This window comes from Manacus vitellinus, unplaced genomic scaffold (assembly GCF_001715985.3).
Source record: "Manacus vitellinus isolate BGI_N305 unplaced genomic scaffold, ASM171598v3 scaffold_0_pilon, whole genome shotgun sequence".
NCBI lineage: Eukaryota > Metazoa > Chordata > Aves > Passeriformes > Pipridae > Manacus > Manacus vitellinus.
The window spans coordinates 35,308,864-35,332,510 of NW_021938789.1; the positions used below are offsets into that span (position 1 = coordinate 35,308,864).

A 23,647-nucleotide genomic window follows, 5' to 3' on the forward strand; every position below is an offset into this window, starting at 1 on the left:
CTTGTACTGAGTGCTTAGTTCCGGTTGACTGGGATTTTCTGTTTGTTTAAAAGGCTCTAAGAAAAATATTTTAGACGTATTGAGTGTGTCAGTGTGACTAGACCCTTGTTAAGTGAAGCTGTTGTGCTGGCATTCAGACTGCCAATGTTTTGATTTTATAAGCAAAGAGAAGAAGATGGTAATAAATGGATGTCAATCACTTTGTTGTATGTAATCAGGTGTATACTTTAAAAAGTCTTTCATATAGGAATTCCATTCAAAATGTATGTCCCCATTTCTTGCATAACATATTTGATAACAAACTGACACAAGTGGCACTGTATTAACAATTCAAGTAATATATGACTGGCCCTCTTTTCTCTCTACTGTTGTTGGTAGATCATACGTTAATGTTGCATTTGAGATATCAACTTAAAGAAAACTATTCAAATCACAATATGATTTTGTCCCTCTTGGTACATTAAGAGTGAGTTAAAGTGAATCATTCTGATTTTTATATCAACTTTGAAGGTACTAGGTTTATGTTTTTCTTTTTTTCCTTTTTTTTTCTTTTTTTTCCCCTTATCTCCTCTTTAGTTACCACACAGTAGGAGATTCCCAACTAGTCTCTATGTTTTTGGTTTAGTTAGTTTTGTCTGCAAGATATTTGAAAGTTGTATGTGTTTGAAAAGGTATTTTGTGGCCCATTGAGTTTATCGCATGTATGAAAGGGATTTTGTGATAAACCGAAATTTATCCCACAAGGCTTTTACAGATTGTATAAAGCTTGAAGACACTCTACCTGCCTGTCTGTCTCACTCCTGGATAGTTCAGAAATACATCAGAGGGACTGGATGAAAATTGGATAAAAATTTTTGTAATACAGAAGTCTAAGGGTTGTTGTTTTGGTGTTTGTTTTTTTTTAATTTTTTTGTAGATTCTCTTGAGTTTGTGAAGAAACATCTGGAGAAATTTCTATGAAATAAAATGAAATATGTTTCTATGAAATAAAATAGGTTCTTTTAGTGTAAGGTGAGTGCAGTTCAGGAAAGAAAGATGTGAATTATTGTCAAATAATAAAAAGGGGTTTGCAATCATGAAACTAAAACTGAAATCCAGTATTTTATGCAATAGGAAGATCAAAAACTCCAATAAACTTTATAAATTTAAAACTAAAGTGTTTGCAATCTAAGTATTTGAAAACAGATTAAATCTTACAGTGTAATTATGAAAAGCCGATATTTTTGGAATCAGGAAAGTTAGGAAAATTCAGTGATTTCTTTGCACTAATCCTAGAAATATAATGTCTTTAAAGAAAGAAAATAGAAATAGAGTTGCTCTTGCTTATCTCATTCCACAAATCTGATCCGAAATTGAGACCTGAAGCATACATTGAGTCAGCACTGCTTCTTTGGGGCCTCCTGGCACTTAGATACACTTTGGAATGTGATCCAAGTAAACTGCACAGTGGAAAGCTAGTTTCTCTTTGAAGAACCAGTTTGGAGTGTAATAATCTACAATTAAAGCTGATTTAAAGAAAAAATACAATTTGGGGAAATTATGATAAACTGTGGTAACTGGGTAGTTATAAATTCATGTCACTGATTATGAGGTGAACTTGAAAAATATACGAGACATTAATGTCAGATACTTTATCCGATTAAATCTGATTATACAACAATTTGTTTTGTTAGAAAGGAGTAAAAGTTGAATGGTATATGAATGATTCTGAAGATTTCTGTGTAACATGAAGCAATAAAAAAGACAGCTGTATCAGAACATGCTGAAATTTTCATTTAACATAAGCTGCATCTACTCAGCTGGAGATTTTGAATGTCTAAATAAATTAGCAGTCATTATTGCAGATTCATAGCAAGATAGCATAAAGTTACAGAGTTTTTGGGGAAGTAAAAGGTTAGTGATGTTTTATGACTACCCTCAAGAGCTCTAGTACTTCGGCAAAACTGTCACTTGTGTCTAGTGACTCCCATAAACAAGAAAAAAATCCTAATTCTCTTTACACATCTACATATAAAATGAAGTCATTATTCTCACTGATGATCTAGTAGTAAAGGGTTTTATGGCACTTTTCTGTGTCATCCCTCTTCAGATTCTTAGGAAGTTTGTAACATTATTAGATTTCAAAACAGCAAAACCGTGTGTTAATCAACTGACATGTTTTTTGAGAAGTGCAAACAAGTTTCATGTTTTCTGTAGAAAAATGGATGTTACCATTTATTAGCTGTTACTATTTCCTCAGGAATTGAAACTGCAGTCCTTACTGTATACAAGAGAATAAAGGGAAAATCATACATCTCTAGCAAATTATTTAAACAGGTGTAGTGTTATTCTATTCATTTATAGTCAGAGAAATAATCTTTTTCTGAGATTTGCTGAATACAAACAAATCCTGCTCAATTCAACCAATGGTCTGGGCTCATCTATTATTTCAGGAAGAGAGAATAGAGGATGATCTCTGCATTGACCATTTTTAATAGAATCTTGGGAAAGTATGCACAGAGACTTTCTCAACACTGGAGATTTAGTTAAATGTTCTGAATTGCTCACCAGATGATCACCTTTTTTCCCAGGAGCAGTAGAGTAATGCTAGTAAAGCTATTTTGCTTTAGTAAAGCTAGTAAAGCTATTGTGATGAAAAACAGCCCTTTGACAAATTCACTCATGATTTGGTTTTTTTCTTTACATTGTCCCCAGTGTCAAGAAACAGAGGGACCAATTAAATGCCTAGAATGTCTAATTGTAGCTAGGAAGTTTCTTTCCATGGTCAGCAGAGAGAGGTAGGTGGTAACTAAAGCAGGGAGCACTGATGGAACCACTGAACTGTCCTATGGAAGGATTTTGCTACCTTTAGCATTCTCAACTAACTGCAAAAGAAACTTAAAAAGATTAATTTCCCTTGACTAAAGCTAGCCTGCATTAATATCCATGAACTGTTGTCTGGTGTTACATCCTTCAGAGCTTCCTTTAAGATCCTGTCACTTTCCACTGTAGATACTATAGCTGTTTTAGACTGTGCATTTTCTTTTCTTAGATTTTGACGTGATTTATAATTCTCTGTAAGGCTGGTTCTTCAACTAGTGGATTTACACTAGATTCATGATTAGTTCTTATTGCAGCTTTGAAATATGAAACTGAGAGAAGGTATGTAAAATTTGTGCTTATGAAATTCAGGGTTCGTTTTCTTAAGATAGAAACAAAACTAAAAGAACCTCTTGGATTTGTGCCAAATGCAATTATTTTCAGACTTCATTGTGGAATTTAATTTCTTTCTGACAGGCACTAACAAACTGCAGAGTTGCATTGCTTTGCCAATGTGAACAGAGAAACTGATTACTTGGAAAATAGAAGTTGTAACATTGACATTAGCATGAAAAACCTGAGCTGAGTTTATCTGGCAAACCATGCATACATAAATAATTATTTTAAAAAATGTTTTCAGTTAACCCTCAAAAGGTTATCTACTCTCTGTGTCCTTGTAATAAAGGAAGTTAAAGATACTGAAAAATATGTAAAAATATTAACAAGAATGTGACATTAGTATTACTGGTACTCCTATGAGTTGATTGAAATCAAATGCAGAAAGCTTGGAGAGAGGTGTAGGAAATAAAGGGGATTGTGGTATACTGGCTTTGTTTTATAAGCAAACAACCATTGTTTCAAAAATATCTGGTTGTCTGCAATTATTGATGCAGCTTTCCCTCAGCAAACCAATGCAAAATTTTAATCCTTAACTTCAAGTTTTTTTTTTTTGTTTCAGTATAATGCAAGTAATAATTCACATCTCCAGTTCACATAGCCTGTATTATTTCCTTATTGTTTTTATTTTTCTTTTTTATTTCATTCTTCATAAAGTGGAGTTTTGGAGTTTAAAGTGATATTTTGAAGTTCTTTAGAATTTGAAAAACTAAAGGCCATAAGATTGTATTTTTACTTCTGACATACATGAAACAGGTACCATAAAATCAGTATTGTGAAAGTGTATAAGTGTAAACTTTGGTGCATGAAAATCAGTTTTTTACTATGTGAAGGTACTGGTGCTTGCTGGTGTTCTAGGAAACTCAGAGAATTAATCAACTGCTAGAAACTGAGCTTACAGGGTGAAAGTTTTAAAACAAAATTCTTAGCCAGTTCATAACTCTCTTAAATGCAGTATGTTCTGTTTTACAAAATGTTTATATCACTGCCTAAAAAGCTGAGGCTGGAATGCTGGTCAGAAAGTTATCATCTAGGCCTGAAAAAATTGCAGGGATTAAAAAAAAGAAACAAAAATGAGAAAACAAAATCACTTATAAACCAGAAAGAAAATATTTCATATTTTTTTGAGTTGAGGATGAACCCTTTGGATCACTCTGTCACTCAGAATGTGGAAAACCCAGGCACCAAACTCTAGTTTGAGTTTTGTACATTAATGAATTTCCTATTGCATACCTATATTTTATTTGGGGCTCTAAGCACTAGATCTACAGTTACTTTGTGAGGGAGTTAGACTTTTCTTCTAGAAAAATCGTGTTTTCTGATTTAAAAGAAAAAAAAGGAAAAGAAAAATCAAGAAAAGCAAACTAAAAAACCCCACAATAAAAATCTTCTGCAGTTTTGGGTATAATGCCTTCAGACCACCTAAATGTCGTCTGCATTCCTGATCCATTTTCCTGAACTACTTAAATCTCTGAACAGAATTCTCAGTTATACATTACTAGTGAGATTTGGGCAGTGATCACTGTGGATGGACTTAGTGAAAAGAAAAATAAAAACATGTGTCATGGTTTGAGACCCTCAAAAATCCAATTTCTAAGCCTCCCACACTTTGCTTAAATGTGAGAGGGATTTTCAGACATAACACATCTAGTATTACTAACACAATAACTACTATAATACATTTATATACAACAATTCTAACTATGTCTCTTATGGTAAAGCAGTATATTTACATAGATCAAATCCCTCCTTTCCCTCCAAAAAATGTTCAGAAGGAAAAAAGAAAAGGTTTTTTCCACTTTCAGGGCAGCAGTGTCTCTCCTCTTCAAGGCAGCAGTCGTAGCTGGATTTGTTGTAGCTGGAAAATCTCTCTCTCTCTCTCTCCATTACAACACAGGGTTTTTTTCTCTCTCTTCTCAGTCCTTCGGCTCCAACTGAAGGTCTCTCCCATGGGCTGCAAAGCAGGGACAAAACTTGCCTTACCGTGGTCATATCATGGGGTGCAAGGCATCCCATGAAAGTCCCCTCCTCAAGGGGTTAAATTCCCTCGAGTCAGAATGGTTTAGGGCTCTCAGTTTAGTTTTTTTTGCCCGAAGTGTTCTAACAGACCTCCTTTGCTCCGTCTCAGCTGCCAACATGGCAGGGGGGAGGAGGAAGGCCACTTTCCCTGCATTCCGTCCTGGTCCAGCTCACAGGATGTCTCTGAGTTCTCAGCTCTTCTCTCTCTCTCTCTAGCTGCTGCTGCATTTCAGAACTCCCTGAAAGTCTGGAAGCCCACCTCTCCTCTTCAGGAGGTCTCTGGGTTTTGGGAAGGTAATCCAGTTTTACCCAAAACAGTGTCTGCTGAGTTTTTTCTGCTCTGTTGCCAGCTTTCCCTCCTTGCAGGACATCTCTGCATCTCTCAGCCTGGCTATGTGCCATGTTGCTGGTTGCTGGCTATCTTCTTGGCTTTCAGCCACAGCTCTCCACTCAGCCCTGCCTCTTCTGCTGCTCTTCCATCTTCTGCTGCCCACTCACAGTGGAGAAACTCCCCCAGCCTTTGGCCACAGCACTCAATTCAGTTTTAATACTGTTCCTGGTTTCTGCAGCCCCAGCGGGGGGCTGGGGGCCTTGGCCACCCCGTGGGGCTCACTGGCCCCCACTCAAACACCTGGCATCTCAAACCATGGCTGCCTCTCTTCCAACTACGTAATCCGGTTTCCTTTTCTGGTCTGTTGTAATATGTTGATTTCACAGGGGTGAACTGTAGCTTCTGATTGGCTACATCCCCCTGGGATTAACCACTTTCCAACTCCAGGGGAAAACCCTTTTTAATCCACAATGGACATGATATTGTTTATTTGGGAAAGATGTTTTTTGAGGGGAAGGTTGTGATTTTAAGTACAGAAAGTTTTTACAAAAAGCGAAAAACCTCAAACAAAAAGTTATTTAAGAGAGAAATATATTGGCAAAAAATGCTGCGAAAAAAGTACCCACAAACCAAACCAAAATGAATCCTAGGTTCTATGATGGCAAACAAATTCAAGCAGTCTGCATCATTATACATTCTCCTGTGGGGAGAAGTTGGGAACAGTCTTTGTAGAGCTGTCGATGAAGAAGTGTAGTCAAATGATCATAAACTCTCTTATACTCAAAGAGTTAGCATATGAAAGCAAGTTATAAAACCAAAGGAAATAATTGTTGATTTAAAAACAAAAATCACCTTTAGGTTTCTGTTGTATAAACACTAAGACAGCAAAGGAAAGATTGACTATCAAATTAAAGTTTTCTTCCTATATTATTTTACTCATTATTCATGACATATATCATGATTCTTAACATTTCAGGTTCTTAAACAGAACAGAGTTGCGTTGGAATAATTGTTAAAATAATTGTTCAATTCTATCTTTTTATGTATGGCAAAAATAATTAGAGTTTCTCAATGTAATTCCAGAAGTATCTCGCCATTTTTATTTGAACAGTAGGAGACTGAACAGAAATTGAACTTATAGCAGTTTTTTACCATCATCAAATGTTCTCTATTTATTGCTGTTGATGTTTGAAGGCTCTGTCTGTTTCAACTATATTTGTGTTTCAGTACAGAGGGAGGTTTTTTCAGGGACTTAGCTTGTGAGTTAGTCAATAAAACACTGAATATTTGTCAACAAGCAGTGTCAAATAACTTTGTTTATATTTCACCATCCCTTTTCAAATGCTGCTTAGAACATCAAGTTCTATTTGTATTGAGTAGTAATTAACAAAACAAACACTGAACTGCTATAACAATAAACTAGGGATATTTATTTTGTAGTTGTAAAGGAAACCCAAACAAAACAACCAGATAAAACCCATACTACCAACAAAAAAAAGCCATCCATAAAATTCAGTCTCTCTGAGTGAGGAAATGATGTTGTCATGTGTGAATCTTACTGAAATACTAATGTCTTGGTTAAATAACCACAGGGATGTTTTATCCATTTTTCTAAGAAAAAGAGGAAAAAGCCATAATACAGGCATTCATTTACTTAAAAAATAGCTATGGTACCTAAAGATATCATATGCCACAGTGAGTCAGTTAAAGGGCTGGAACAGGTTAGTGTGCTTCAAAGAGGTATCTAATAATGTAGCATAAGGAATGTTAAAGTCGTCTCCAAACTGCGTTGTAGCAACTAAATTTTTATACACTCCATCCTATGTCCTATTTTGTTCACAAATACCTTTGGCAGAGATTAGACAGAAAATTTTAGACAGCAATAACAATAGCCATTTTCTAGATAAAACATAAGGACCTAGCTCTTTTGAACGGCTGTTCTTCCATCTTCCACTAATAATGTTGTTGAAGAATAACACTTAGAAAACGTGTTTATCTTGTAAGGGAAAAAAGTAAATCAAACTTTTGTTCATACACTTTAGAAAGAGATAAAGATCAAAATACCCAGCTAGGAAGTCTGTTGAAGTTAGGTGGATTATTTTGAAGGGAAATCCAGTTGTATTGGCTCATACTATCAAAGTTAAAAATTAAGTCTTAAAGAGGGTTCTTTTTCAATGTTTGCAGTGGTAACATGGAATGGTATATTGAAGAGTTAGTAGAAACATTGTCTGTGCAACCAAAGTGCTAATACAGAAAGCTAGAATTATCTTAAGAAAGGCGAGTTATTGACAGTATTACCAGGTGGGTTACTTTTTAGGTGCTTTATTTTCCTCTCTCAATGAACAACTAGCATAATCATCTGAAGTACAGAGTTGTGCAATGCAAAATTCAGTTTTTTATCTTTGGATGAAGAAATACAGTGAGACGTATGTTTTCTGAATAATATTTTTGAGTGCATTTAAAGAAAGAGGACTGAAAAATTAAAGGGAAGTTCATAGAGATTTTAGTTTTCATGTTTAAATTTCGGTCTACAGGAAGACCCAAGATGTTATAGTAAAAGTCATCTTAAATGAAATATGTGCATAAAAACACTGAGATTATGTTCTCTGGGTATGAACATAAAATGGAAAGGAAGGTCTTAAGAAAAAAATCCCAATAAATTGGGAAAGTCGTAGATGATGGAAGAATGCAGGAATAGTCATAATGGACGAGAGGTTATTCTAGCCCAGTATTTTCTCATTGATAACATCCAAAGGATAGAATGTAAGAATAACAGAGCACGTAGTAATAATTTTCTATCAAAGTTCTTTTAATGTGCAATTTACAGATTTCTTGAGTGTATTGTAGCTGAGGTTTTTGTTTTTACAGGCTTTTGATAGTCTTCTGTGGATTTGAGGAATTTATGGAGAAAGTTACAAAGTTTGTGAAGAAACAAGGAGGAATTGGTTGGGAATATATATATTTCATTTCCCTTGGCCATGAAATAGTAGAGATAAGGAGCCTAAGTGGAGTCAGAAGGGCAAAAAGCTGGAGTAGAACCATGGACTTCAGGGCAGCAGACTTCAGCCTGTTCAAGGATGTGCTTGGAAGAATCACATAGAAGATCATATTGAAAAAAGAAGGGGTCTAAGAGAGATGGTTGGTTTTCAAGGATCACATCCTCTACTCTCAAGAACAGGCTGTCGTAATGAACAGTAAATCAAAAGCAGCCAGAGGCCTGTATTAATGAACAAGGAGCTCTTGACAGAACTCAAGTAAAAGGAAGAAAGGTGTAAGGAGGGACAGGTGACCCAGGGAGAACATGGAGGTACTATCTGAATGTGCAGGTTAGGAAAGACAAAGCCATCCCAGAATTGAATCTGGTGAGAGATATAAAGGTCTACAGAGGTTCAGGACTATATCAGCAGCAAAAAGGAAGACTATGGGGAATATGGACCTGTTACTGAGCTGTTCACAGGACCTAGTGCCAAAAGTTTAAGATGCTTATGCACTAAAAGCCTCCTTTGCCATGGTCTTGACCAGAAATACTGGCTTTCAGGAATCTCAGATCCCTGAAATCAGTTTACAACAGTAGTAATTCTGTAATGTATCACTGAATCTAATGAGAAGAATTGAAGAAAAATGAGGATTCTTTTTTTTTTGTGTATCATTTCGTGTATCATTTCAAAGGATGACAAGAGTTCCATAGGATGTCATTTAACTTGTTCATTTTTACAGATTTAATTTTTTCTTGCTGATCAGATCCAATCCTAAATATCTTTTCTTCTACAAATAACTATCATAGCTGAGTAAACATATTGCTTCTGCAGAGTTTAACTAGTTGATAAAATGAAAATTGTATTTTCTTTTACAGGCACAGTATATGTGGAAAGATTAAACAACACCATTCACAAGTAGAATGTTTGAATTTCAGATTACTGTCAGATATTCTCATTTAATATTTGTGATGTTTGATATTTGCATCATGGCTTTATTGCCAAGATGATGAACATAATTACTGTAGAGACACAGGCTTAATTGTGATAACCTTGTTTTTAATGTTTCCTGGTAGGATTTTGGAGATGATGGGTCCTTGTACATTACTAAGGTTACCACAACTCATATGGGAAATTACACCTGCTATGCTGATGGCTATGATAAGCTCTATCAAACTCATATTCTCCAAGTGACTGGTAAGGAAAAATGTTCTAATTACCAAGTCATAAGGGACTTGGGTTTTGGATTTTGTTAAGTAGATCTGCTGTTGCTGTTTTACTTCTTTTTATTGTGTTACAGCTTATAGAAAAAAGAAATATAATTTTTTCTTCATTTATTACCTTTAAATAACCTTCCAAAACAATAAAATATAAAAATTTTCATTTATTACTTCCATATCAATAATAGTTATTAAAAGGTGTAAAGATGGTCCAGAGGGCTTGCTTTGCACCCGTCATATTATAGAGAATAATATGTGGTTTTATATATACATATAAATATACACAGATAGAGTAGGTATTTATATTAATTTATTAATTCTGGAACACATTGGAAAAAATAAGTGTGTAAGTCTCTTGTGTTAAGAATGTTTTGTTTAATATAAAATTAAAAACATGCACTTCCCTAAAGGTTTTGTAATTCATGTAAGCTTCTAAATTCACATTTATTATTTTGAAATCTAACCATGATTTTATTGGATGAACTTCAGGCACCTGGACTTAAAGTCTTGATCTTTACATTTTCCTGCATCTGTTCAAGTACTAGGGAACATTTTGTTAAACTCTGTACTTGGACAAAACTTAACTGGGCAACATTGTTACTGGTGCCCTGAAGACAGGCCTTTACTTTCTCTAAAGCTGCTCTATCCTCTCCCAGCTGTTTTTCCTATATGCAGTTTTTTTCTAATTTGTTTTAAGCAGTTCTTATTGCCCACTGATGAAAGATCTGCTGTACTTTATCACCACTGAGGTTTAATGTATTTTTTTTTGTTTGAGTGACCCTGTGCTTTCATGTTTTTTCAGTTCATATTTGTCTTTGACTCTTAAGTCTCCCTTTCTGCAGTAAACTACCAGTGTCTGTCATTTCATGGTGCTACTTAATCCTATCCAGAATCACGTTTGACCTCAATCTTCTCCAAATTTTCTTTGTGTGGACAGGCTCTATTTCTCTCCTTAAGCATACAAACCCTAGTTTCCTGGCTATTCTTTGTTTTGTTAGTTGTTGCTCAGTTGCACAAAGCCTTATTATAATTGACTTTTCTTGATATCTCATCCAAGAATGCTGAAATATTTTGTTATTCTTATCTTTCATTGATATGCACATGAAATACAGCTTCCAAGATTAATTTGACTTTTAATATGATTCATTCTTCTTTTAATAGCTTTATTTCCCCTTTTCTGTTGCTAATATCCTTCACAATTTAAATTACTTTGACTTTTAGTGCTTGTTTGCAGTTTTATAAACATGTTGTCTCTGCTGTTATGTTTCACCAGAAACTGGCTTATAATATTTATCTATCCATATATTTTTATTTTTTTTTCTAAATTCTTCCTTTTCTGGCCCCCAAGACTTTGCACTTTTCCTCCTTCAAATTTTTCTGCTGGGATCATTTTCTGTCATTTAAAAAGCGAGGAGGAAAATACTGGCTAAACTAGTGAGAAGACTGAATTGCAGTTTGTTCCTATTTTAATTTCTGCAGACATAACAGAGTTAGTGGTGAGTTGAACATATTAGGAAGTCCTTGACCAACATTCCTCCTCTGTTTTATGGGTTTTGGTTACCCCAAATTATTAACAAAATTATATTCTTGTCAACGCATTCCTTATCTATCTCAATGTGTAAATAATCCTGCACAGGTGCATTGCAGCAGTTAAAATAGTAGGATTCCTCATGTTTGTCTCAGTTCAGCACACAATGAGGCAAAACTTCACTGAAGCTGAAGGTTTTCTACAAGACTAGAAAATCAAGGAACATAATTTGAGAGAAGACAATTCTAGATTTTTTTCTGGTGATGGAAGTGTCTGTCAAGATATTGTTTTTTTCATCTGGAAACCACTGTAGACCTCAGATAACTGCTGTTCCAAAGGTTGGCAATGGAATGGTACCTTCTAATATGATTTTGATTGTTGATATTTTGGGGAGCAAGGAATGGGAAAAGAAGGCCCTTTGAGCAATAGGATCATTTGATGTGCACGTTGTGGATAAACAGAGTTAAATCCATTGAGATTAAAGGTCAAATGAACAGCTCTTCCACAGTTTAGATCTGTACTTCTAAGCAATAATCTTCTTAAGCACAGGCATGATGGTCAGTACTTGTAGCTGTGATAATGACTAATTAATATAATGATACTTGTATTAACTGGAGAGTCAGTCAAAAGGTTAATGGGATAATGAGGCTTCATTGATCACAAAGATGTAATGTGAAGGTTCAATGAAAACAATGTAATTAGATTTCAAGTCCTTTCTTGATTTCCATTTATGTACAGCTATATATTTTTAGAAAAAAATATATATTTTTTTACATTGACTAGTATGCAAACATAAATATATAAATCTGATTTATTTTCAAGATTAAAACCTTTAAGATTTTTTTAGTTTTGGATTATCTGGTACAGTACTAAAGAATAAGAGAAAAAAGTTTCTTTAGAGTTATAAAAATACAGTTAAGGAACATTGTAAAAGACTTGTTTTATGGTAAAAAAATAAGTCTACTCTTATACAAGTAATATGGTAAATATTGTAAGCAATATTATAATAAGTCAATATTTAACACTTTTTCATAGAAACTATAAAAAACCCCCAAAATACAAAGTCATAATGGGGCAAGAGTAACTGTTTCACAATGTAATCCTACTTTTTAGCATTTACAAAATACTTAAAACTTTCAATGCATACAATTTTGAGATTATGTGACTCTGAGACTATATGACTATACAAATCTGACTCTGTAAGTTTGATTTTTATTTTTCTTTCACTATATCAGTTATATTTAAATTAATTCTATCAGATATTTTTCCTTTACTGTTGTTGACATCACACGACATGAATCTCGTTAATTAGAAAGTCTGATCTCAGATGTATATATAGTTGTATATAATGGTCTTAGTATCACCGAAGACAAAGAAGAGCTCTGTAACTCGATCTCCCATAAAATATTTATGTCAACTCCATAATTAGTTTGCTAAAAACTGTCTTTACTTAATTCGTATTTCAGAAGAATTTATATCATCTCCCCTATGCTTCTTTATTAGTCTCTGTGTTTTGTCCGCAGCAACCATTCAAACTTTTATAGGTGAATGCTGGTAAATGCTGGAAAAATTCTTCTAGACAAATTAATAAATAGTGCTTAGAGAGAAAAAAATCGTAACAAACACATATATTCTTGTAATGTGTGGTGTTGTATTTGGTAGGGGGCCACCTGTCTCTAAAATGCCTTTTGATAGTATGAATGTATTCAATCAGCCACTTTTTAGATAAATATTCAACTCTAATACAACAGAAGTGTATGCATCGGTTAAGTGAAAAAACAGAAGTTTATTGACAAAACAGGATTGTTTTTCCTTATGTCTAGGTTATTGCATATGTTAGTTAAGATGTTAAAAAGGATTATAAAAATTAATACTCTTTCTTGTTATTACCATTCTTAGGATTACATTAATGTGATATCTATATCTGACACCAAAAAAAAAAAGCCTTGAAAATTACTACTGAAAAAGCTGAAATACCTAGAAAGTTTGTGTTTTCTCAACAACTCAATGTTTATTGTGTTGCAGATCCATTTCTGTCCATAGCCAGAAATGTTAATCTGTCAATGATCACATTGACAGATATAGACATGATACCTAGATGAGTTTAAATATCTTTTTCATAATTCAAGTTTTTCTATTTTTCAAGTGTATACAGAACATAGCCTAGATTTTCCAAACTGACGAATTTTACTTTTGGAAGGTTGTTTCTAGACAGAGAAGCAAGATGTCATTAGCCATATTATAAACAAAATGGAAGACTGACTTCAAACTGAATCCAAAAATGGTACAAGGTTATGGTGTATCTTACAAATCAACTTAATATATATGTAGCACCTATCTGATTTTTTTTTTTTCTGTTTGTGTATGGTATCCTACTCACTGAGATTTTACATTAATTTTACAAGTCAAGATCTTTGCAGATAGGTGACAAGAATTTTCCCCACCTTGTTTTCAAGACAGAAGGTTAGCAGTTTGGGTACCTTAATATAAAGAAAGGAGACCCCAGTCCCTTAGCCTGATGTAAATTTGGTATTTATTATGTCTGAAGAATTGTTTACCAGATCTGTTTTTCCAAAGTATCTCAGTTTAATAAAAAAGAAGTGTTACTATAAACAGCAATAGAAGAACCTAGAGCACTAAATATATTACCTGTTTCTTTTTTAAACACAAACATTCTCCTTAGATTCAAGACAGCTTGAACCAACTATATTTTCCCTTCCCTTTCTGCCATCCCCCCATCAGACCTGACTGAAATAATATTCAGGGTGTTTTATTGCAAATGTAAGATTTATTGAATAGTTACGTATGCAGCATATTTGGAACCAAAAGTCTCACCTAGCTTTTTGAACTGAAAGATAAGGGATACAGGATTCACTCAATTATGTGTTATATATTACTCTGCTAAGTACAAGCATGCAGTGTCTCCCCACCCTTTTTAACCTATGTAATGATATCTCCCTTGTAAAATAGTCTAAGTTAGGTTAGGACATTAGAATATACCTCTTTAAAAGTCATTGAGAACAATCACATTAATTGTGTACTTAAAATTTGACTACTGGTAATATTTATGCTCAGTTACACACACACACAAAAAAGTTATTCAAATGAACTCAAAGAGTTTACATCAAACTTGTCATAACAAATTAACTTTTTAGGCTGAGACCACAACTGCAGTAATATTTCTCCTGTTTGCCTCAGTTGCACAGTTCTTTCTTAGTGTTATATAGCAGGTAGGCTTCGGGGTAATATGAAATAAAAAGTATAATGCAAAACAAGATCTGAAAAACATTTCTAGCTGTATAGGTAACCCATCAGACAAAGATTTGCTGAGGACAGTGGGAAATGGCAACTAATGGAGGAAAGGTAGTGCAAGAAATGAACTCTAATGCAAGAACATCTGTGCCTGGGAAAACACTGCTAAAGGGAAAAGGATCTACTACAGAAACAAGAGATAGCAAAAGAAAACTCAGACATGTTTTCATTTGAGCAGGTCCTCACTTTCACATCTCCTAACAACATCCGAGTAGTTAATTTAGCAACAATAGCATCTTGTCATGTAGGGTGGGATTTTGTTTGTTTATTTAGGAAATATTTGATTTCAGTTATAATATTTTCTAAAACTTTCTTAACAACAACGTTGACCCCAAAATATCTTCCTTTTGTCCAAATGAAACTAACACATTGGACCATTAAAAATGTCTCTTCACAAGTACTCAGCAGAAATCTGTCAAGGTGTGATAGTAAAATACCCATAAGCTTTTATATGCAATAAAAATATTTCACTGACAGAAAAAAAAGACAAGAAATATCCTGTCGTAGGTAGTCAGAATGCAATTAATGCAATGCCTTACTATTAGTCCTAAAAGTTATTTCTGTTGCTGAGATCTCTGTGAGTGTTCAATTATGGGAATCTGGTTTCTAAGGAGATGGAGCTCCTTGCTTTTCTGAGACAAGGTGGAGGAATAAGCTATTTGGCTTTGCTGCAATGGGAAATCTACAATGTAAGGTAGGCTACCTAAAGGACCTGGTGTCAAGGAACAGGGCAGACATAAAAATTGGACCTTAGGAAAAGAGGTAGAGCGAAACTGGGAGCTGAGGTGCCAAATATTGGCCAAATATGTTTAGACTACTGAATGTGAAGTTGAGTGGGGCTTAGTCTGAGGAGCACAGTGGGGAAGGCAAGGTCTCATTGGGGAACACACAGATGCTGTGAGAGAGGAGATAGAACAGGGAAGAAGTGGAGGGGAAAAAGGAATGGGAATACCAGTTCTCAGATGAAAAGTAGAGATCCAGCAGAGTCCCTTCCAGAAACTCAATGGAAATCTTAAATCTCTGTTTTTTGTATACTTTTTCTCTCAGCTGGTAGTCTAAGAAACTAGCAGCCATAGTTTTCCAAATTTTAACCTTCTTCCTTGTCATTTTATGATATTTTTACAGTTTGCATATTGGGGTTATGTGCAATTTTCTGTGTACATTATTTGAAAAGACCCTTCTCTCTCACTGAGTTTAAAATATCCCTGAGACTTACTGATTTTTGCATCCTATCTGAGATAGACTACATTTGTGTATTTTTTTGCAGTGTAGAAATATAAGGAATTTCTATGCTCTAATAGGACAGCATGCTGGGACATTTCTTGTAAATAGCTGGATAGGATTTTAAAATATTTAATCTTGTGCCAAAATAGACACAGTTAATTTTTGATCTTGTTATCTTCTTTCATTATTAGCTGATACTTCATCCTCTACCCAGCTGTGTTTTGTGACACAGCCTAAGTATTCCACATTTTTAGAGCTGTATTAAACAAAACTTTGGAGAATAGAAAATATACTTCTTTAATCTTATTGCAGTTAATTTTTTTTATTGTTTGAAACAACCTCAAGCAAGTTCTCTTTAATTCCATAATTAAAGATATGTAGTTATTAATCTATAAAATTTGCATAGCGGAATTTTTAAACTTGCTTAATCATTGATAACCGATAGGAATATGTCCATTGTGATATCATATCTCCTCAATCTGCCAATACAGATTTGTGGTAAGTAGCAGATTTTTAGTTGGCAAGCATATACTGCAGCAAGTTTTCAAACCTTGAAAAAGTGATGTCAACAATTCCTATCTTATCCTTTACTAATAAAGAAAGTCAGAAGACTAGTCTTATAGAATCATAGAATCTGCTCAGTTTGAAGAAACACATCAAGATCATTGAGTCCAACTCCTGAACCTATGCAGGACACCCCAAGAATTGCATCTGAGAGCATTGTCCAAACACATCTTGAACTGTTCCTGCCAGGTTTTCCAGCCATGGGAAGGTGAAACACATGGAAGGGCAGCCATCTTGTCTCTGTCCTGTGACCACGTATGTTTTTTTCCAGGTGGGGGAGGCCAGTTGCCATCTCAGTTTGGTCCTGTGAGCAGGGCTTGGGAAGTTTCTCCTCATCAGTTGATTTAACCAAGCTTTATCAGAATTGCTATTAGCATTCTCCTTGGTAAAGAGTTTTTTGGTTTGGGTTTTTTTTTCCCACTTATATCTTGTTGTATTTGATCTCTCTCTCTTTATTGGAGAAACCATAGGTATTGAATCTGAGGGAGGAGATTTCTGTCTGAGGTCTCCACCCCTCCAAATTGTCTCAAACCAACACAAGAAGGCAAATGGTATCCTGGGCACAGAAGGTCCTGTCTGAACAGGTGTAAACCTGAACAGGTTTTGTACGATGGATTGCTGATAGGTGTTTTGCAGAGAGGGGAAAGGGGGGACATGAAGTGTTAAGGTTTGTGAAACAGGACAATTGCAGTCTCTTTACATCATATAATGACTTACTGGTTGTATATTATTCTTTTTTTATAAAGAAATCTAAGGAAAAATAAAAATCTTATTACTAATCACAAACTATTTAACTAGAATTGAGGCTTTTTTCTTTCATACCACAGTGAAAACAGGTTTTTCTCAGTGAACGTTCCTTCTGCTTCATAAATTTTCTGAGACAGAGTTCCACGTTGAATGTCCCTGAATTTGTGACTAATACCACATCTGTGTGTTGTTATTTATAGCTGTAGGAGTCTTTAGAATTGCTTGTAATTATTTTTCTTAAAATGAAGATAATGCTGTTCTTCACTAAATTAGAATTGTTCTCTGTCTTCAGTTCCACCAGTTATCCGAGTCTATCCAGAAAGCCAGGCAAGGGAGCCAGGCGTGACAGCTAGCCTTCGGTGCCATGCTGAAGGTATTCCTAACCCACAGCTTGGTTGGCTGAAAAATGGAATTGATATCACTCCAAAGTTGTCCAAACAGCTAACTCTTCAAGGTAAAGGGGCATATCTATTGCTTTCTGCAGGTTGCTAGTGCTTTATCAGTGTATCCTTTCCATAGGTGCCCTTCTTGCAGAGATTTAACCAAGGGTCGAAGTCTAAGCTAAAGCTAAAACATTTCAAAATATGTCTTTCAGTTACTCCTCAAGGCAGATATCTTCTCTACTTTCTCTTTGTTAGAATAATGATTGTACTTACTGACAAGATTACAAGTAAATTCTAATATTCTCTTCTCTATTAAAAAATGTGAAGTATCCAAGTGGTGTGAGTGTCCCAAGACCCATTCCCAACCGGAATTTATCACTGCAACTATATCAATGTCATTCAATGGGTATCCAACACTAATAATTAAATTGGGAGTCAATGTTTTTGTCTGTAAATATTTATTCTAACACATCCATATCAATCTGACTATTTTTCACTAATTTAGATAAGAAGATGGACCAACCTTTACCTTTAGTGCAGATCAATTGAAAACATCAGGTTTTTTTGACTGAAAAGAATCTTAATCAGGTTTGGGGACCGCATGGTGAACAGGATAGGAGGAGAAATACCTGAAATGGATGTGCTGTTGTCTGAGGGCTATCAGTACACCTCCAGGGGAATGCAAAGACACTGCACATGCACACACAAACCCTGTCCCTCGATGCCCTCCCCTAAAAAAACCTGAGAAACCAGAACCCCACAAGCAAACCAAACCGCAAATAAACCCTAGCCAAAACTAAAGTCTTACCTTTAAGTAATCAACAGTTAAGATTAATCAACAGTCAATCTATGATCTTCAGGACTCAGCAAAATCAGTGGACCTGTCCAGCATAAAATCTTCATGCTTCTTCAGTGCTTCTGGTGATTTTTGATCAGCCACAGAAAAAAAAATGTTGTTAATGTTCCCTTCAAAACCTTCTCTCATTCATCTACAAAACCAGAATGTGTCATTAGAATAGGACAGAACTCAGCCTGCATTGGAAGAAGCAGTGGGACGAGCATGGAAAGTGCTTCTCTGAAGAGTTACCTTCCCTTCAGGTGTCATAGTTCTGTGTTCTTTCATGGACAGCTCTCTTGGATATTTGTGAAAAATTGCCTTGCAGAAACACTTTCCACTATGACAGAAAGTGATGGAATCCTCTTCAATAGCAGCACGTTGTTAATCTCTCCTGCAGAGATTTGAGTGGAATTTTTTTCCTTCATCTCTGTTTCACATATTTATGATAAATAAATAAAAAGGATTCTTCTCTAAGCAAAATACACTTAATTCAATTTTTTTGAATGTACTTAAGTGAAATTAAATTTCAAAAATCTCACTACATTTTCTTAGATATTTTCCTGGGTTAAACTATCTATGCATTAACTTCAAAATAGAAGGGATATTACATTATAATCCTGTGCCCCTTCTAGTCCATACTTTAGAATACCTACAAAGCTGTTTTTTCTATAGTTCCTACAGCTGAACAAGTTTACTAAAAATGCAATGAATTATTGTTCACGTCATTAGTCACATGACATTATTTGAAAGACCTTTGCCTGTGAAACCTAGACTGTTTGTTGACATTCCTACACAAGCTAATGTGTGTTTCCTGAAGTGGTTTCCATAGGCTCCTACATTGATGTGGTGTAAAATTTCACTGCACCTGTTTTTCTGTTGTTAAACTGCATTCACACAGAAGAAAAAGTAGGTGCCTCTGGTTATGAAAACCAAATAATTTTATTCAAATTTATTCTTTACTTTGAAATTTTAGCCCATTCTGTTCCATGGAAAAATGGAAAAACCAATGATATTTTTTTATTGTGTAAAGCCAATGATATTTTCAAGTGACCAATTTAAACATATATAAAACCTTGGACTAATATTTGGCTCTGAGGTGCAAAATCAGCTGAGGTAGTCCAGATATCTGTGAGATGAATAACAGTGCATGTAATTCACTAACCAGTTGCATACCTTTGGACTAATTTGGCATGCCTCCAAGTTATGAACTCAGGAATGAAAATGGTTTAATTAATATGAGCAGAGAAACCCTTTTGAATTTATAATCTGAAAGCAATGTACCATGTCTGCATATTGATTTTTTTTCCTCTCCTTTCAGCAAATGGTAGTGAGGTTCACATTAGCAATGTGCGCTATGAAGATACAGGAGCATATACTTGCATTGCAAAGAATGAAGCAGGAGTGGACGAAGATATTTCTTCTCTTTTTGTGGAAGATTCTGCTCGAAAGACCCGTAAGTATTATGAGAAGTAGAAAAATACGTGTAGCCGTGACTTAAATTTAATTGGTATGAATACTATGAAACAATAAATAAATTAAAATGAGCTTGTGTAGATAGCTGATTTAAAAAACCTGAACCTTAAATAATGGTATCCAAGAGTCACTGAAGGCAGAGTGCGCAATCTGATGTTTATTTAGAAGTGGAATGAAATCTCTGATTCATTCTGTGAATCAACATGTTTTTCACATTGCAGTTAAATTTTTGATAGTTTCCTCGTGATAGATTTGTTGCATATGAAGGGTATGTGAAGGGAAAGGAAAAATATTAGTGTGGTTTCTGGGGGTTGATGGGGGTGTGGGAGGAAGACCTTTTCCAGTCTTTCTTCCTGTATGTTCTTGAGATACATCATGAGTCAAAATTGGCCCTCAGGATATGAAAGTAATTACAAGTCCTGATCTCACCTGCTGAAGTGGCAGCAGGTCCAGATCAGTTCCAGCCTGCTCTTGTGCCTGAATGACTGGCTCTTCAGAAATGTGGAGCAACAGTGACCACATTCACTTACTAAGTCAGGAGTTCAATGTGCCAAAGAAATCTCTACCACTGCCAAAAAGTGACTTTCTTCATCCTCTGTCAAATGATAGTGGGATCTATAAACCTTGTTAACCTATTATTTGTCTACCTTGATACTTCTTTCCTCTTCCCTTACGTCCCTCTGCTCAGAGAAATCTGTTTCTGAGTTTACACTTCACCCATTTCTTTTGTTTGGTTGAGTTTTTTTCTTTTCTTTTAAATCTATTACTTTAATGGATACTACATATTCATTAGAACTATATCTGGCAAAATGATAGATATTTTACTAGTGAATTTGATTGCATTAACTTAAGGTATTCCTGTTTATCTAAGAGCTTATTTAGCAGTGCCAAGTACTCGACAGAAAACTAGAGGCAGAATTAGTAGCACTGCAAGTCTGCCTGACACTTCCAAGTCACAGGACATTGAGTTCAGTCACATATAGGTTTACTACGTTTTAAATGTTTCAGGGGAAATCTTCCATGCAGGAAGATTACCAAATGGTAATATCTTTACTTAGCTGCTTTCAGTAACACTAATTATAAATATCTTTTCAAAAGTCTTATAATGGGGGGTTTTTTAAGTGTCGTGAAAACGACTGCTCAGACATTTCTGAGAAGGCAGCTGAGGATAAATAATTTTTTTGTTCATACTGAGTTTCTGGTAATCTGGTGATGTGAAGTAGCTTGGCCACTTCCATTTGCCTTTTACATTGTGTGAAAAATGTTATGGATGTTGCCAGATTACAAACCCTGATAAACTCTAGTGTGCTGATGTTTTGTTAAAACTTGTTTGACCTTAATAACAAAAATATTTATATCAAACTGTCCAGTTTCAAAGTGTTTCAGTTAACTAATTGTATCTTCTGAAGACCTGATGTGCTGTGATCATGTAGGGACATCCACACCTATGCAAAATACTTTTTTCAGGTCTTGTGATGTAATAATTTTAAGTCAGCTAACTTTACAGGCTTTGTTAAATCACATGCCATGTTGCACTGCTTGCAACAAATGCTTTAATATCTACCAGCACTAAGTAGTTAGGATAACCATTGGTGTCATGAAAGATGTAAATGAAAGAAGACAGAATACAAACCCAATTATTTCTAAGACAATTAATCTAAAATATATAGTCTCCTTCCTTCCTATAGAAGTAATTTACTCTACAAGTTCTGTGTTGTATGTTGAAGAAAGGCATTTTACCATTATGTTCCTTGGTGTCTGAACATGGTTTCCTAAAAATTGGTGCTCATTCAAGTACTTATATAGTCCACAGCTGCATAATTATAACATTCAAATGTAGATCCAACAGATATTCATGTGGTAAGCTCCAGTTTGCTTACTTTGGCTCAAAAACCGGTTTCTGTATATGCAAGAAGAACTAGGTGTGTACTAATAGAAAAAGGAGTTACTCTCAATATCCTTATCACAACTACATAAATAAATTGCCTTCACAGGAACAAATTTTGATTGATGTAGTTTAAAAAAATGTTGCCAGTTTTAAAAGAAGTTCCTTTACAGGGAGGAGTTTCTAGCATTAGAAAACCGATATTAGGAGTGGAAGGACCTCATTATTAACTAATCTCTGCTTGTTTTCATATTTCCTCCAAAACACTGGTTCATGCAAAAAATTCGGGATTATTAGGGAAGAAAATGATATAGGTAAAACCACCTGGATAGGATTATGGGCTTTTTTTACCCCACCCACGCTTATTAAGCACAATGCTACTGCTACTTTAAATTTAAGCCTGCTGATTAGGTCACAAATTGCATTCTAAAGAAAGCCTCTGGTGAATATAAATGTGATTCCATATGTTCTGATATAAATTATACCTGTCGTTGAGGACATTTTTATAAATAATTTTGCTTTTGTCTTCATTTAAGAGAATTAATCAGTCACATTTACTTTTCTAATACTTTTTTTTTTACTTTTTTTTTTGTTCCTTACTGGAGAGCTCCCTTTTGGAAATCTTAGGATATTGTTTTGAATAAAATTAGCACAAATTCTCACTAGCTTGTCAGTTAATCCAGACTTTTCTCCTTTGTAATGTCACATAAGGTAAAAATCAAAGCAAACTAAAAGCATTTCCGAACATTGAGTTGATTTGCTATTGAGAGGTTAGTGAGAATTTTACAGTTGAGCTCTAAGATATAAAGTACAATTACACTGCCTGGAGCATGACAGTAATTTTATAAACCACATAAGGAATACAGAACATGATTCCATTATTACAAATACATGCCTTTTATTTCCTAAAAAGTCTAATAGTCAAAGTAAATGTTCACTTTTATACTTATCTGACCCATTGTTAATGTATATATGAAAACGTTCAGGTTTTAGAGCTACTTTGCAAAAATAAACTAAATTTTTATCATTTTTTCTGTGGATTCTCACTTTCAATACGTCCTAAATTTACAGAAAACTCCGTACAGTGCTTTGAGAAAAAAAAATTAATATATATGGCGGAAAGAGCATAGCAAGTTCATTTATTTGTGAATAGGTAATGCAAACAGCTTGTAAGAGAAAATATATTTTCTGACACCTCTGACTTAATAGCCAGTGCTATTGTGAATAAATAGATTAATAAATAATAAGCAAAGCTTTCCCTCACCTGTGTGTCCAAAAATGTTATCAGATTACTAGATTTTCAAAATGTACAGAATTGGTTACAGATGTATGTAATGCAACAGAAAAGCAATTGAATGAATGGCAAACCTATACTGATGCTAGTAGCAAAAATAAAAATATACAATGAAGAGTATGACTTTAGGGCTTTGTTTATTTCAAAGTTTCCAGTTTCAGAAATTTGAAATCCAGTTACCAAGAAAAGTCAATATATTTTGATGATAATGGTTCATCATCAAGATGGTAATCTGAGATGGAAGTGAATGGAAAACGCTCTGAAAATGCTTTGTCGTCCAGATCTGCTCTGTAAATGCATGCACTGAACATGGAACTATTGTTCTGTCACACACAGGCAAAAATTTGAATAATGGATGACAGTCTCAAGAGTAGTTTGGCCTCCCCTTAGCACATCAGTCTTTTTCAATGTGTACTAAAAATAAGACTTCTGAAAATATGCTTTCATTTTAACACTGCTTTAGGTGAGAGGAATGATACTATTTTCTTTAAAATACCTTAACTTTAAATATGTCTTTTACCAATTAACTCACTCTGCAGCTGTAATTTTATATACTTAGTAATTGTGTCCCAACACAGGGACACTTTTTGCTAGATTTGTCAAGTTGTAATGGAAATTTTCAGTTTATATTACTATATAAACATCTCTTAACTGGCAGT

General features: G+C 34.6%; 1 protein-coding gene across 1 annotated transcript in view; it reads left to right on the plus strand.

The window, feature by feature from the left end:
• The window catches only part of FSTL5 (follistatin like 5), a 272,551-nt gene that overhangs the window by 191,839 nt on the left and 57,065 nt on the right, over nt 1-23,647 (plus strand). Inside the window, exons 8-10 of the mRNA XM_008933129.3 lie at nt 9,597-9,717; nt 17,408-17,569; nt 19,655-19,789. Coding sequence (XP_008931377.2) covers nt 9,597-9,717; nt 17,408-17,569; nt 19,655-19,789 — 418 coding nt within the window. The remainder of the gene's footprint in view (nt 1-9,596; nt 9,718-17,407; nt 17,570-19,654; nt 19,790-23,647) is intronic.